At 49.6% G+C, this 17,259-nt stretch overlaps 1 protein-coding gene across 1 annotated transcript in view; it reads left to right on the top strand.

Moving 5' to 3' along the window:
- Positions 1-17,259, top strand: part of ALK (ALK receptor tyrosine kinase) — a gene marked incomplete at its 5' end in the record, with an annotated part of 729,367 nt that overhangs the window by 641,937 nt on the left and 70,171 nt on the right. Inside the window, 2 exons of the mRNA XM_082642950.1 lie at positions 13,244-13,338; positions 13,510-13,638. Coding sequence (XP_082499076.1) covers positions 13,244-13,338; positions 13,510-13,638 — 224 coding nt within the window. The remainder of the gene's footprint in view (positions 1-13,243; positions 13,339-13,509; positions 13,639-17,259) is intronic.

Raw genomic sequence — 17,259 nt, 5'->3', positions numbered from 1 at the left:
GATGCCTATTGGAATGCATGCTCTAGTTTTGGAGTAGGGATAGTCAAAGGCATACTAGAGTGGTGACTTGAAAAGGCACACGGGGAGGGGGCACAATGGTCTGGAAGGAAGAGGGGAGACTCTCCCTGGGCTTGTGATGCTGCCCCGCTGGAGGTGTGAGAGAAGGAAGGTAGGCAGGGTGGGGCTGGGTCGGGGGAGGTCTCTAGCAGGAGCCGGTGGTGGGGAATTAAGACAATGGATCTCAGGGGGTGGATGAAGCAAAGGAAACTAACTCAAAATGAGTAAGAGGTGTGGCCTAAAAAAATACCCAAACCAAAATATTTTGTTAATTGTAATGGCTACTATATACCAAGTTTTCAACTATATGCCAAGCACTGTGCTTTCATTTCTTCACACATGTACATAGGAAGCGGACTAGCCTCAGGGTCAAGGGAAAATTATTTCACCTCTTTAGACCTCAGTTTCCTCTTATAAAAAGGGATTAATTATAGTATCTACCCCCAAGGGACTGTTTTAAGGATGAAATGAGATAATGCATTTTAAGTACTTGTTATAGTGACAGCCATGCAGTGAGGATTCAACAAATGCTAGCTGTAATCATCATCATTTTTAACTTCCATGGCTCTATGAGGAAGCTGTGATTCAACTTACAAAAATAGGAATCAAACACAACTCTTTCAGGGGCATAACTAGACCTGCAAACTAAGGTTCATTGGAAATCTCTGGATCTCCACTTTGGATTTTCACTCACTGAGTAGAGTACTTCTCTACTCAGGTGAGAATAAGTAATGAAAATGTCCCTCTAATGCCCTTCTCAACACAGAAGATGCTACACAAAGAGAAAGTATTGTGTATATAAAACAGGGATTCTGTGAATGAGAAACAAGAATGGACTAGGAGAAAAATCTTGACTCTGAGGAGTTTTTGGTCTAAATACATGAAGCCATAGCTCTCAGTGTAATTAATCCCATTTGAAAGATGCCTTTGTGAAACACACCACTTGTCATTAGGACCAAGGATGCAAAGGGAACAGAAATCTAAATATCTCCAGAGGGAACATTTTCTTCTTGTTAGACTGTGTGGCTAAAAGCCTCTATAGTGATAATCCTGGGAAATAGAGACTACATACGAGTGATAAGTTATGTACGTTCTATTTGGCTGTATGATTGCAGTGATTTGTAGGGCATGGCTTGATTCATGGTGTTTCCAAATCCATTTCGTAATGAGTTGAACTTAGCATCTGTTTCTGCACTGTAAGCATGTCAAAGCTTAGGATGGTGTGGGAGGATTGTGCTTAATTTACTAGGATATATAATTATAAAGAGGAAAACTAGGGTATGTCCCTGTAAGAGACTGACAATTAGAATAAAGGGAGAGAACTTGTGTTTCTTCCATTTTGAGAAAAGGTAGAATTAATTCCAGCAGAAGGAGTGGCAGTTGAATGGCGGGGGGAGGGGGGAAGCTGATGAAGTTGGGAGAGAATGGAGAAAACCAATTATACAAGGGAGATATAAAGTAATGAGATAACTTTTAAGCACACATCAAGCCAATATTTGAACTGGTGCTGTCCTTCAAAATTACCTTGAGAGACTATAATCCTGCAGCCTGTGGAACAAAAACCATATTCACAGAAAGATAGACAACATGAAAAGGCAGTGGGCTATGTACCAGATGAAGGAACAAGATAAAACCCCAGAAAAACAACTAAATGAAGTGGAGATAGGCAACCTTCCAGAAAAAGAATTCAGAATAATGATAGTGAAGATGATCCAGGACCTCAGAAAAAGAATGGAGGCAAAGATCGAGAAGATGCAAGAAATGTTTAACAAAGACCTAGAAGAATTAAAGAACAAACAAACAGAGATGAACAATACAATAACTGAAATGAAAACTACACTAGAAGGAATCAGTAGCAGAATAACTGAGGCAGAAGAACGGATAAGTGACCTGGAAGACAGAATGGTGGAATTCACTGCTGCAGAACAGAATAAAGAAAAAAGAATGAAAAGAAATGAAGACAGCCTAAGAGACCTCTGGGACAACATTAAATGCAACAACATTCACATTATAGGGGTCCCAGAAGGAGAAGAGAGAGAGAAAGGACCCGAGAAAATATTTGAAGAGATTATAGTCAAAAACTTCCCTAACATGGGATAGGAAATAGCCACCCAAGTCCAGGAAGCACAGAGGGTCCCATACAGGATAAATCCAAGGAGAAAAACACAGAGACACATAGTAATCAAATTAGCAAAAATTAAAGACAAAGAAAAATTATTGAAAGCAGCAAGGGAAAAACGACAAATAACATACAAGGGAACTCCCATAAGGTTAACAGAGCTGATTTCTCAGCAGAAACTCTACAAGCCAGAAGGGAGTGGCATGATATACTTAAAGTGATGAAAGGGGAGAACCTACAACCAAGATTACTCTACCCAGCAAGGATCTCATTCACATTCGATGGAGAAATCAAATGCTTTACAGACAACCAAAAGCTAAGAGAGTTCAGCACCACCAAACCAGCTCTACAACAAATGCTAAAGGAACTTCTCTAAGTGGGAAACACAAGAGAAGAAAAGGACCTACAAAAACAAACCCAGGGCTTCTCTGGTGGTGCAGTGGTTGAGAGTCCGCCTGTCGATGCAGGGGACACGGGTTCGTGCCCTGGTCCGGGAGGATCCAACATGCCGTGGAGCGGCTGGGCCCGTGAGCCATGGCTGCTGAGCCTGCGCGTCCGGAGCCTGTGCTCCGCAACGGGACAGGCCGCGACAGTGAGAGGCCTGTGTTCCAAAAACAAAACAAAACAAAACAAAACAACCCCAAACAATTAAGCCGTTGCCAACAGAAGCAGAGAGCGATGACTGTCGCCCGGTGTGGGCCTGCATTTGTTCGTTCATCCCTAACCATGGAGACTCAGGAGCAGCCCCACAGGCTCCCACACCAGAGGTGGGGGCAGAAGGGCGGGGAAGACCTCAAGGCTCTGCTGGCCCAGAACGGCAGCTGCCCTGAGTCCATATCCACAGGGAAAACCCAGCCCTTCCAGGGCCCTCCTCACCGGCGGTGGAGAAAACAGAAGGTGCTCCCCGCCCCTAGCCAGCTGTGGCAGCACATGTGTCCCTTCCTGAAGCCACGGGGGCTGAGGACCTCAGCATGCTTATCAACATCGGGCTGAACTGAGAGAAGATGAATGACGGGCTCCAGCGCAGTGTTAGGCCAAGCAGGGTGAATTGCACTGACGAAACCCATCCAGCTCAAGGATTTTCACAAGCAACTTGGCCTTGCTGTCCTTACCTTCCCAGAGGGAGGCAGGAACTAGTGTCCCAGCGCTCTAGACCTCCCTCCTTAAGACCCATCCTGCCTCCCCCAGGCCTGTCCCTGGTCCTGCAGCTGTGAGAGAAGCTGTGCTCAGAGACCTGCAGCCAGCCGAGGGCTGACTTTACCCATCACCCCACCTCCAGGAGTGGGTTAGTTGTCAACGCAACCACGCCAGGTGCATCGAACACACCTGAGTAACTAGGCTTGTGCTACATGATATGGTAGTTGTGGTAACGCTACCCAGAGTAACATTAAACCTCCAATCCTCAGGCTGTACAAAAAGAAATGTATTTCTTACTCATGTGAAATTCAAAATGAACGTGCCAATTGGCAAGTAGCCTTCCATGTGGTCATTCAGAGATTCTGGCTCCTTCTCTCTGTGGCTTCACCCTTTTCTCCAGTTTTGAAATCCTTTGCCTTCAGACAACCAATGAGGAAAGAGCACTGGAGGATTCTTGCATAGGAAGATTTTTATGAGTCATCACTTCAGCTCACTTTCCATTGGCTACAACTCAGTCACCTAGCCATAACTAACTGCAACAGATGCTGGGGAATGTAGCCTAGCTCTGTGCCCAGAAAAAAGGGAAATAGGTTTGATGAAAAAATATATATATATACATGTTGTGTGATGGGATAAGCCAAGGAATACGGCTCCCATCTCTGGCATCCATTAGAGTGTCACTTGAGAATACTGATTCCTTATGTAGCTACTCTGAGCATTGATCAGTTTTCTCCAAGAACCTTCATAATTCAAGGCTGAAATCAATTCCAGGATCTATTCTAAGGTATGAATGTTTCAGCCCCCAAATTTTATGATGGAGTGAAACCTCACTTTCTCACTTTTAGTGAGAATTTCTCTCACTAAATTTTTCCTTTCTAAAAACAAACCAAAAATTAAACAAATAAACAGGAAAAGGTATTTTGAAAAGACTTTAAACTAGCAGGACAGCATAGGACAGTGGTTTACAAAACTGGATGAACATTATGATTACCTAGAAAACTTGCTTTCATGCAGAGTCCTAGGCCCTGCATTACACAGAGATACACAGAGATTCTGACTTAGTACATCACATACTGGGCCGAAGAATAAATTTTTTTTTAAGTTTCCTAAGTGACTGTGAGGGTCGACCACACTTGGAAGTCACTGGCATAAAGTGTCAGATCCAGATGTCTTGTGGACAGGACAGGGAATCAAGTGCCTGGAGAAGTGTCATTGGCTGTCACATTGTTAGCAAACCCATATTAAGCCCCCATCGAGCGCAGAGGATGGAAAGGGGTGTGTGACTCAGCTTCTTGCTGGGTCACAGGACCTGCATGCTGTGGGAGACACAGAGCATCCACACTGAGAGGCAAACAGCAACACACAGAGCGTTGTGCTGGGTCCGACAGAGCGTGGCCAGTGTTCAGACGGTGCAGTGACCCCCATGTGTCAGGGCAGCCTGCGTGGAGAAAATGCGCTTATTATAAGCTGGGCCTTGAGGAAAATTTAGGTCTTAGGGAAATGGGAAAGGGACAAAGGCATTCCAGAGAAGACCATTGGGATAAGCAGAGGCTTCGAGACAGGAATGTTTTATGTGCGTTCAAGTATAGCCAAGTAGGCTATGTCAGAGAATCCTGAGCAGTCTCCTTGGAGAGGGTGGCTGTGGATATTAGGTCAAGTATTTTGGACCCTGGGCTGTGGGGAATAGAGAGCCATGAGCAAAGCGATGGGATGGAGGATGGGAGACTGAGATTGAAGACTGTTGGAGGCTCTTGTGAGGGACCAAACATTATCTGAGCCTCAGAGCGGAGCTCGGAAAGGGGGAAGAGGAGCTGCAGGAGGAGCTGCCTACCAACGGGCACCATCAGCCTGGGGCAGGCTGGGTCAGGCATCCGAGAAGAGGGAGGGAGTCGCTGGGGTCTTAGCAATGCAGTGTGCAACCGGGCATTGACATATACAAATCAAACCTTCATAACTCTGGAAGGATCTGGCCTTGTTTCTTTCTCAGAAAACATCCCAGACCATTGGAGCAAGGAGTAGATTAGCAGCTCTGAGCTTTAAATCCTATTTCTGACACTGATTTACTGTGATGTTTGGAACAAGTTGTTGCTTTTGATTGCTACATTTCCACAATCAAGAGTGCAGAACAGTGAGACAGATCTGGCCTGTGAGGCTGGTTTAAGAAGTAGTTGCTCAAAACAGCAATAAGCGAAGCCCTTTAGAATAACAGGATGTTCATGGGGCTTCCCTGGTGGCGCAGTGGTTGAGAGTCCACCTGCCAATGCAAGGGACACGGGGTGCCCCGGTCCGGGAAGATCCCACGTGCCGCGGAGCAGCTGGGCCCGTGAGCCATGGCCGCTGAGCCTGTGTGTCCGGAGCCTGTGCTCCGCAATGGGAGAGGCCACGGCAGTGAGAGGCCCACGTACCGCAAAAAAAAAAAAAAAAGAAAGAAAAAAAGAAAAAGAATAACAGGATGTTCAGATCTGCTCGAGATTTTCTTGGTCATATCCACAGCTCAGTTTACAAGTCAACAGATGCATACATTTTTCTTAACTCTTAGTGCCTCTGAAAGTGTAGCCCTGTGTTCTCAGCCCCTTCTCTTCCCAGGCACAAAGTCTGGAATTGAAGAGATACCTGGGCTGCTGATATTTGAAGCAAAGCAACTGGATTTCCAGCTGCCTGATTGACTTCCTACCCATACCTTCGACCTGGCTGCCAACCCCACCCCTCACTCCTGAGTGATTCTCCTGTCCACAACACTACCATCCTTTTCTAGGCATTCAGTTCTTCAGAGTCTTCTTTGACTTCTCTCACTGCCCAGATTCAATGTTTTCTCAAGTTGTGTAGACTCTAGCTCTATGGGGGCAGAACCAATAGGGACTTTAGAAATCTCATGGTCAGAGAATAATATGAATTACAAGTCTGTCCGTATTCCTCAAGGTCAAGTTCCATGTCTTAAACATCTCTATACTCCCAGCTACAGACACAGTGCCTGACTCATAGAAGGTGCGCAGATAATCTTTGCTTGAAGGCAGAGGAGGAGATATATAATTTGTAATACTGCCCGAGGAAGTACAGATTTCTAATAAAAAATAATATAAAACAGGAACAACAAACTAGAATCTCCCATACTGAAGAAAGGCTTCCAATATGAAAATACTCATATTACATAGATTTTTAAAAACCATAACTGACAAGTTTCAGTGACTTGCCCAGGGTCCCACCAAGTATACAGCCCATTCTTCACCCCACTTTACCTTTTGAGACTCCGCTTCCACCACGCAGAGAAGGCTGCTAATTCACCCTCATAAAGATATTTGTGTCATGGAGAAGGGAACCAGCAACCACCCTTTCCCTGGATCTCCTCTCCATGGGGAGGACCGCCATCTCTGGCACCACCTGAGCCCTCCAAGCCACAGGCTAGCACAGCAGCAGTGGGTAGAGGATGAGGCTAGTGTTGGAAATGTCCGTGTGTCCTGAGAAAGGCGGAGCAGGTGTCCCAGTCTTTCTGAGATGAGTGGGTATAGGCGCTTTCTGGCTCTGAGGGGCTGGGTGTACTTCTCCAGTAGTATGGAGGACATAAGAGGCTAAGCGAGATTAAGGAATTTGGATGGTTCTGCAAGGGATGGCGAAAAAAGTGGCCTGGGAAGCAAGAGGCCCGAGTTCCCATCTTCCCTCTGCTACTGTCTCCCTGTGTGACCTGGCAAGTCAGGTGATGCTCCCAGGAGGTCCCTGCCCTTCCTTCTCCAGCTCTCTTCTTACGCTGGTGCCCCCAGAGATAATCTAGCCTCAGTAACTCAGAAGGGGACATCCAGCCCAAGAAGCTCGCTGTCATGTGCCCGATCTCTCTCTCTCTCTCCTCTCTCTCTCTCTTTCTCTTTCTCTCTCTCCACCTCTCCCTGGGGAAAGTGCATTAATTCTCCTCCCTTGGGGCACTTGACACACTCGAGCCTGTGGGGCAGGTTTTTTTGTGCACAGATACCTCCTGATGGGCCAGGGCTCCAGGAAGCAAGATTTCCCTTTCACCTTTCCCCTGAGGGCCTGGGGCCCCAGGATAGCTCAATATATGGGACACAGAATGAAAGAATGAAAGAGCAAAATGGGAACTTGCTAGAGAAGGGCTTCTCCCCATTCTGCAGTCTGGCAGAACATCCTTGTGGTGGGCCTTTCCGATAGGAGGCATGCCAGAGCAAATGTGGGCACCAGATCCTTAAGGGTCAGCCTCCAAAAGGAGCAGAGACAGCCAGTGCCTAGAAGGCTGGGACAGAGAAAGTTGAAGAGTCCTCCATGCTTGCTCAACCGGACTGAAGATTCATCTTCTCCCCTATTTCACCCCAAAGCGCCCCCTCACAGAAGCCAGATTCACTGTGAAAGATCTCTGTGGCCCTTGGCAGCCCTGAAATCGTTCTGCATTGACTTCCCCTCTCTGTTCTTGATGCCATCATGCCCAGAAGGGAGACCACGTCAGGAGATGGTAAATTACTCTGTGAGGGGGACTGCCGGGGAAGCGGGGGGCTCCCGACTGCTGAGTGTGGCCTAGAATGTCCAGCCCACCCCTACTCTACCGTGCCGGAGCCAAAGGCTGCTAGCATCAGGGCACACATGCCTGGCCCTGGCCACATTGATCCCAGCCCAGGCTGGTCCCAGGCACCCAAGGCTGGCCATCAGCCCCTCTTCTTCCACTGCTAACTGAAGTCAATTACACAGATAATAGGATGGATGCAGCAGGACTTTGTCATCACATGCATTATTCTAATAGAAATGCATACAGCGACCCGAGCTTTGTGACAGTCCATTTTAGAAGGCTTTTGCAGAGCAAATCAACTGCACGGTGAGAACTTGAAGAAAGCATGTTTCCTCAGCAGTATCTACCAGCCCTATCCTAAGCACCAGAGCCCAGAGAGCCCCAGCTGCAGAAAGGGACGTGGAACACTCCCACCTTCCAAGCCCACTGAATGGTCGACAGAGGAATCCAAGACATGGTGCCTATCCATTAAATGCCTGTCGCCCAGCCCAGCCATTCTTTCTTCTCTCTCTCCAAAGCCTTCCTATTCCCTCAGTCCACATTCAGACACACACCTTTTTGTCAGCTATTTAAAATCATTAAGTGAACTTAATTAGGTTTGTCAATCCCTAAGGCTGGCAAGGTGGCAAGTAAGGCATTATATCCACTGTCCATTGACAGTCTGTGGCCTGAACGAGGTGTGTTTCTGAGCTCTACGTGAGCTGCCTCCACACCTCCCATTCAGACATCTGCCCCATGGGTCTGGGCGGCACCTGATGCCAAGGCCGCCCCTCTACCCTGGCCCTCTGCCCCAACGGCCAGCTCACAGAACCCCCCTGGGTCAGCTCTCAACAGGCCTCTCTGTAAAGCTAAACAAGACAGAGTCAGGAGGCTGTTCCTTATGCAAAGCCAGGCTCCAGCCAAGATCTCTAGCCAAGTCTGTGTTAGCAGCAAGCTCCAAACCCCACTGGCTGGAAAAGAGGGAAAAGGCAACAACCACCCAGGCAATCAAAAGTGTCTTCTTTGGAGAAAGAGAAAGCCCTGAGCAGGTGTGAACTGTGGAGGGGCAGGGAGTGAAATCCCCACGGCTGAGGGCCAGACGGAGGGGTCTCAGCTGCCACGCTCTGAAGTGACACAGCTCAGTAAGGGAGCTAGACAAGGCCCAGAGAGCTGGCTTTTCCTTGTCCCTTACCAGGCTGCCCACGGAGAGGGAGAGGGAGGCTCTGCCAGCCCTGAGGCTCTGCTTCCTTTCCCCACACAGAGCTGAGGCTTTGGGGCAGCAGAGTAACCTGTGCACTTGTTAGAACCACCTGGCCCCTGCCATCCTGGAGGTAGCATGGCATGGACCTTGTTTTCTCTCAGACCCAGAGCAGTCCTCCTGGTATGTGCTAAGACCCAAGACCTGAAGCCGCGGCTGACTCTGGGGAGTGACTTGGTGTCTGCACTTAGATCGGAAAGACTCTGAGAGCCTTGAGGAAGTCTCACCCGTCTCCAGCTAGGAGAGGGCAAGCAGAGCCAGGAGCAAACTCTTCTTCACCTGAGGTTCAGGCAAAGATACTCTACGAGGTACCATCCAAAGTGGAGGAGGCTGGATCTGGGTGGCCCTGATCGCCGCCTGGTCTCTTGGCTAGCGCTCCCACAGAAAAGAAGCTCCTAGGTTGGGTCTTCTGTTCCGTCCCTGCCCCACCATCCCCAGACCCCACTCCCCAACTGCCTCTGCTTCACCCCTGCCCCCCGCCACTTCCCAGCCTGACCCACCTTTGTCCCACCTGTCCCCTCCCTGCAGCCTCTGGAGTCTGGAGCATTTGGGGGAGGGTTGGCAGCGTGGCCTCCTGGGTGGACAGAGGCAGCGTCACATGTTTACATCTGATTTGGCATCTGACTGAGTCTTCCCTGATTGTTATGAGCGTTCCTGACTCAAAATATGTGCAATTCCCAGTGTCAGTCAAACTCTTTGAAACAGCAGCTGCCACTGCCATTGCCTTGCAGAGCACTTTAGAAACTCTTCTATTTAGAAACCATTCCGGCACCAGCTTGCATCATGCCATCCATGCTAAGAGGCCCGGTGGCTGGTTGAGAACTTTGCAGCTCTAATCTCTCAGTAATAAGAAGGAAGGCAAGAGGGGGGCAGGGAGAGCAGAGAGGGAAGGGGAGACATCCATTTAGGGGAAGAGATCAATTAGGGGAAACAGGGGTTTCGGCCCTCTCCCCCATGCTCGATAGGCACACAGGTGTAACTTACTTGCTCATGTTCCCCAGGCCCTCCCGGAAAGTACTCCCATGATGCAGCTCAGCACCGAAATCAGTGCCTGGCCTGGCCCCTTGGCCTATGGAGGACAGTCTAGGAGATGATGAGCCTGAGTGGAGAACTGAAAAGGTGGACGGAGGGCCCCTTACCCACTGCTGTGCAGGAGCACCGGGCAGATTTGCCGCCCTGATGTTCCACCAGGGAACATGATTCTTTCTAGTCACCCTCTTCAAGTAGCTCTAAGTACCTGTTTTCTTGCTGCCTAGGAGCAGTCTCTCCCTAACCCTGGCAACTGCTGTAAAGAGAATGAGACAGCAATATTAGGGTGCTTGTTTGCCCCTTGAGAATCCCAGGTCTGGCTGTGTCTGGGGGTTACACAGGCTCCGGCTAGGAGTTCATCTGTAGACCATGTCCCCTGTGGAAATCCAGGAAAACCACACCTCTGACCTCGCCAAGACTCGTGGAGAAACCCAGTGCAGGTGTGCTCCCCACCTCCGCAGCCTGGTGGAATTCTTCCTTCCTCTGAGCTCTCAGAGCATCTTACCGGCACCTCTCATGTGGTATCCGCCTCCTTCTAACTGATTCTACACTGACATAGACACTCTTCGTCTCTCTAGTGGTCAGCAAGCAACTTGAATGCAGCATCTTGTGTTATTTCTTTTAGAATCCCTTATAGGTCTGAAGTAGGACCCAATACACATATATGAGAGGTGTACGTGAAACGAAAATCCTTTCAGTGGGTGCTTATCAAGGTCATCATGAAAGACGCCTCTCAGAGGCATGTGCCAGGTGCCAACAGCTGGCTGGACAAATTGGGTGGGTTCGACCCCTCATGCACAGTCATCCAGCCCAGAACAGGATTTGGGGATTCTCCACTGGGCACTCTTCTTTCCAAGCCCAACAAACCACCGGCCCTCTTTACCGGTCTATCCTAATGGAGGCGCGTGGGCCCCATCATGGGAATCTGAAGGCACTAGTGAGGTTGGCGTGAGTACAGCAGGTTCAGGCATTTCCTCTTCAGAATCAAACCAGGTTTGGGCCCCCTAATCGTGACTTTCAAATAAGAAGGATTATTTGTGATCGACCAGATTTCATAAGACAGGTAGAGGCATAGACGGACTTACTGAGTAGCTTGGTTAAGAATGATTGATCACAAACACACTATTTAGATAAAAGTTTGATTTTGTTTTCAAGTCTTTCCCCCACAAGAGGCAAGAATTCTTCTCTGGTCCCAGCGTTGAACCCTTCTACGTGTGGATCAGAGGTCATCCGCTCACGGACACGATGGGGGCTTCCGGCCTCTGTGGCAGTTCGCTCACTGACTATAAAGCTTTGCTGCCGGGCTCCCCTGGTGGCGCTGTGGTTGAGAGTCCACCTGCCAATGCAGGGGACGCGGGTTCGTGCCCCGGTCCGTGAAGATCCCACATGCCGCGGAGCGGCTAGGCCCATGAGCCATGGCCTCTGAGCCTGCGCGTCCGGAGCCTGTGCTCCGCAACGGGAGAGGCCACAGCAGTGAGAGGCCCGCGTACCGCAAGAAAAAAAAAAAAAAAAAAAAAAAAAAGCTTTGCTGCCCTCACTGCAAATCATAAGCAGACATTCTTTCTCCTCCGGTTTCTTTCCTTTGCACCCTTCCTCCCTATGCTAAGGCCGTTTCCTGTGTTTGCTCTGCCCTCTTTGCCCCGCCTTCTGCATGCTGTCAATCTCCCACTCCTGCCAGCACTTCTGTGTTCTGCTCTTGCTACCCCACACGGCCAAATCTGTTGTCTGAGTTCCCTCTCCCCTTTTGTTTTACCAGTGTTCTTGAACTATAATTTACATACCATCAATTCACCTGTTTTAAGTGTGCACATCAATGACTTTTAGCAAATGTACAGAGTTGTGCAAAGAACACCACAATCCAGCTGCAGAATATTTTCGTCCCCCAGAAAGAACCCGTGTGTTGGTCTAAAGTCAATACTGTTCCCATTCCCAGGCAACCGCTAATCTGCTTTCAATCTCTATAGATTTGCCTCTTCTATACGTTTCATATAAATGGAAAAATGTAGATGAATAGTGTCGTGAGGTCTTTAATTACTGTCTGGCTTCTTTAACTTAGCGTAATGTTTTTGAGGTCTATCCATTTTATAGCCTATAACCATGCCCATTCTTTTATATTGGGGAGTAGCATTCCATTGTATGGCCACCGCATATGTGGTTTATCCAGTCACCAAGTGGTGGGTATGGGTTGTCTCTCTTGATACTTTAACATCCACACCAGAGACTGTGCATGCTTCTGTGCAATCCAAGGTCATGCTGGATTGACTTTCTGAAAGGTGGGAGAGGGTTTTTAAGTTCTCAGGAAACTCACTTTACAGCAGGACAGGGCTGGCTAACTGAAGTCTTCCAGGAGGATGACTTCCCAGGAAACAGAGGAACCAAATGTATTTTCTATTTATCCCACTCTAAAGCCTTCCCTGGCCACAGTCCCAGGACCTGATCCTCCAAGGCTGTGAAAGAGATGGAAGGAAACAATATGTCATGGGTTTACTGTTAACACTTATGGCCCACTCTGTGTTGCTTACAAACACTCCCAGGGATCACACTCAAAGCATTTAATATTTAACAATCAGTCGGACACTGCAGAGACCAACCCCAGTCAGAACTGATACTGAACAAGACATGGGTTCCTCGAGATCCCCCTCTGTGTGAGGAGTTAACCTTTCAGTTGCTGGATAATGAGGAATCCAGGAGGTTCCAGGGACAGAGCCATGCTGCCTGAGGCAATCAACAAGCAGAGGACACATGGGGGACAGAGGCGTTTTATCAGTTGGCACAGAAGCGTCTCAATAGTTTAATAATGTCTTCAGCCCCGCCTGTGAGCACCAGCTGATATGAAGCCTAGCCCTTCTGCCCACCCTGCACACCCAGAAGGCACAAGAGGTCTCCTCAGAATATCCAGGAGTCCTGGTCTCAGGCCCCAAGCTCCAAATTCCATTAACCTACAGAGCAGTCCCTCAGAAAGGGAAGTGCCCTGTGCTGGAGAAGTAGGAAGATGTTGACTGCTCCCCCTTCGCCGCCTCCCTGAGATTAGATGAGGCTGATAACAGCTACGGTTGCGAGCCGGGTCATCAGTGCACATTTGGATCGTGCTGGACGTTGAATCCAAGACATGACCCACCCGCGTCGTTTCTCACACCCACTCCTCTTGACACGCTTACAGGTTCTGGCTGCAGATTGTTGCGTGGTGGGGACAAGGATCCAGAGCCACCGTGGCTTTCAACAATATCTCCATCAGCCTGGACTGCTACCTCACCAGTGAGTGCACCCTGCCCCCAGCACTTGGCCCCCAACCCAGACTACCCTGAGCCTCACAATCCCTCCTAGACCCAAGCCCGTGGTCTCTGCCACCTTCCCCGGGGCGCACTCATCTCTCTCCCTTAAACCAAACCTCACTTAACTCAGCCCGTGGGGTCTTCTCTATTCTAGTTGGTGGGGTGGACAAGATGCCGCAGAATACAGCACCCAAGTCAAGAAATCTGTTTGAGGGAAACCCAAACAAGGAGCCAAAACCCTGGGAAAACACACCAAAAGAGAACCCCATCTTTGACCCTACAGGTAAGGGTTCAACTTACATATCTGAGCAAAGTAATTTTTTTGTTGCAAAAGGTAGAAGAAAGATATGTGCTGTGATTGGGGTGGGGAAAGGTGTTTATAGAATAAAATAGTCGACCTTTAGAAAGAACATCACCTATACCCTGGCTAATGGGCTCCAAGAGGAAGCTGTTTGGTTGTCCTATTCCCTGGGGAAACGGAGCGTCTGAAAGTTGTGCAAAGGAGCAAATGTCCTCCATGCCTGGGAAGTACCCAGGCCCCAGCACAAACAGGGGAACCAAGCTGGTACCCTTCTCTCAACTCAGTCCTTCGAAACCACTCCCCATTTACTGAACAAAGCAAACCTTCCATCCATTTCTTCTCCTCATAAAGAGGGCTGGGCCCAAGGCCAAGGTTATCCGTTGCTCAAAGGCAGACTAGCTCATCCATGGTAAAACCCCCCAAAGCTTCAGATTCACTGCATTTCCCCAAAGCTTGGCTCCCTTCTGAAGCTGTTTAATTCAGCATCCCCTGGGCTGAAGGACTTCCCATGGGGCCCTTGCTGCTACAAACACAGGCCTCTTCAGCCTCTGGCCCTAAACTGTGGGTGTGACTTCTCAGCTGCTCTGTACCAGAAGGAAATCTCTTGGAATCAGTCTCCAAATGCAGTATGAAGTTTGTCGGTGGTTATTAAATCTGTGAGCCCAGCCCCAGAGAAGCTAATGAAGACCACCGGGCCTGACACCAGCAGGTCAAGGGATTCCCCCAGGCGGGTGCTGGTGCCTGGGGTGTCAGGCTTCATCCAACATGAGTAACTCAGAAAGGCAAGTGTATGGCCACGGTCCACCCACACTCTTTTCCTCTAAAAGGTAATTCTATATTAAAATAACAGTAAGTAAATGATACCTCTCTCATTTCTACTTTTAATGTAAAATTTTTGTTTAGTGCAAAGTACAAAAACAAAATAGTTGAGGCTATACCTTTGCACTTAAATTCATTGACCCTCAACTTATTAAATAAGTATTAGCTTTGCTTTGTCTTTGAAGAAATCTTTTCCTTTCCTTCCCCTAAAAAGCTGTCCCAGGACTCTCATTCCTTCCAGTTCCTGCCTGATCTAATCCAGCTGCCAAACCAGAGGAAAGCGTTCGTTGCTTTTCCCATCACCTCTCTCCTTTTCTCCTATCACCTTGAACTAGAACCTCAAATTTTTTTTTCATTTTTTTCACACGAAGAGGAACCTGGTCTCCTCAACCATGATCTCAATTTCCCCCCTCTGCCTCGTGGTTTGCAAAAACATCTAACATGATGGAGGCAGCCTTCTGCTAATCGTTCAGCACCTGTCCCCGCCCCCACCCCAGTGACTCACCTCCATCACTTCCTAGCCCTTGGTCAACCACTGCCTCCCTGCTATAAATGAGATGAATGCGGGACTTGTGGAGCAGACATCGCGGCAAGCCCCGCCCCTCCTCACCACCAGCACCGATTACGTAGCAGGAGCTCCAGAAACACTTTATCAATTGACTGGTGGATGTTTGATGCTTGAGCTCAATACTCAGATGTCGGCAGCGGGACCCTGCAGCCAGCCTTTAGGGAGCAGCCACGCGCCCTGCCTGACTCCCCGGTTTATTGCCCTATAACTCCCACTGCCCCTAAAAGGCTGATCGATAAGGGTCTGCCCGGTGGCCACTCAGACTAATGAAATCTCGCTGAGGCTCAAAAGTGGCAGTGCTCCCCTACCGCCTCCAAATAAAATTAGAAGCAAGCGGGTGCCTGAGAGGCTGGAGATGACAGTGGCAGGAACACAAGCTTCCTCTGGGCAGCCTCACGGCAGGAGTGACAGCAAGTGGCTATGGGTCAGTGTTCTGTCTCCAGACCCCTTCCAGAGTGACCCCAGCTCAAGAGGAAGAGGACGCTGAGGCAAATACCTCCCCAAGCAGCCTTGCGGGGGGCGGTGTGGAGCAGGGCCTCCTTTCCCCACCAGCCAAAGGACAGTGTCCACTGAGCCCCCTGGAGCGGCACTTAGCCAGGACCCAGCCTCATGGTCTGGGAGAACAGGCCACACCCTGGGTCCAAGCCCAGGCCCACCCTCTTGGCTTTAATCTAGAGCTCCCCGCCTACTTCTTGCACACTTCCTCTGCCTCTGCCGGCGGTCCAGACCCAGGTCAGGAGCTCACAGAGCTCCGAGTCTAGAAGAGGAGGGCACAAGGAGACAGATACTTAGACGATTAAGGGAGGGCAAGGTGCCTGCAGCGAGAGAAGTGCCATCGGAGGAGGGACCTGGAGGGGGAAAAGTGCAGGCAGCTCATGGAGAGGCCACAGTCAGGGCCACAGCCACTCAGAAATAATCACCTGGCAAACGTTTGCCTGGCACTTCCCACACACCTGGGGCTGTGCAGCTACGACAGGGAAGAGGGGAGCCAGTACCCCCTGTTCTGGAGCTTCTGGCCCACGGGAAGTGGGCAGCCCGTGAACCTGCAGGTCGTGGTCTGCAACGTGAAGCTTGTCGACTGAAAAAAATGCACAATGGGATAGTTGTGAATTAAGTTTTATTTGGGGCAAAATGAGGACAATAGCCCAGGAGACTGCATTTCACATAGCTCTGAGAGCCTGCTCCGAAGAAGCAGGGGGGACAGTCAGTGTACATGTGATTCTGGTGAAGGGGGGCACGTGCAGTGCAGCACACATTTTCGCAGAAGGTTGCTGCTAGTCTCGTGAAGGTTACAGCCAGCCGCAAGGAGCAGACGTCGCCACGAAAGACTTTAGTGCTTTCTCTAGATGCAAGGAGATGCAAGGATTGGGCTCCTAAAATATTCTCCTGGGGCCTCCCTGGTGGCGCAGTGGTTGAGAGTCCGCCTGCCGATGCAGGGGACGCGGGTTCGTGCCCCGGTCCGGGAAGATCCCACGTGCCGTGGAGGGGCTGGGCCCGTGAGCCGTGGCTGCTGGGCCTGCGCGTCCGGAGCCTGTGCTCCGCAATGGGGGAGGGGCCACAGCAGTGAGAGGCCCGCGTACCGCAAAAAAAAAAAAAAAATATATATATATATATTCTCCTGAAAATATCTAACTATTTGAAGGCCTGTTCTGCCAGGTTTTTTAGAGCACAGAGTGTCTCATTCCTGATCTACCCGCTGAACTCCTTTCAGGGTGACTGTTGAAGGTCAGCGGTCACAGCAGCTTATGATTTGATCCTTGTAGAGGTAGATGCCAAGTGCCAATTTGTAGTTGACAAGCTTAACCTAACTCAGAGCTTCTACCCGGGAGAGCCCCTTGGAGAGGAAGGGAGGGCTGGGGGCAGAGGGAAAGGAAAGGAAAGAACAGTCAGTGAGCACACCTGACCCTGGGCTCGGGGTGGGGGTGGGGGTGGGGTCTCACACATCTACTCCTCTAGTCCTCACTCTGGCCCAGGGCCCGCTGCTGTTATTAGAACTGCAGGGATGAGAGAGATGATGGGGAAGAATGTAAGCATCCCACAGCTGGTAGGAAATGGGGCCAGGATGTAGCCCTGAAGTCTGCACTCTTCAGCCAACTGAGCTACTTCGAGTATCTAATTCTCCTCTCAGAGATCAGTGCTATAAATGGAAAAGAGCTGGGAGAGTGTCCCAGACGAGAGCCCCTGCATGATCAGTAGACAAATCTGCTCCCAGCCAT

This window comes from Mesoplodon mirus, assembly GCF_964341445.2.
Source record: "Mesoplodon mirus genome assembly, chromosome: 14".
NCBI lineage: Eukaryota > Metazoa > Chordata > Mammalia > Artiodactyla > Ziphiidae > Mesoplodon > Mesoplodon mirus.
Note: the sequence above shows the minus strand (reverse complement) of the source record. Positions and strands in the feature narration are given on the sequence as shown.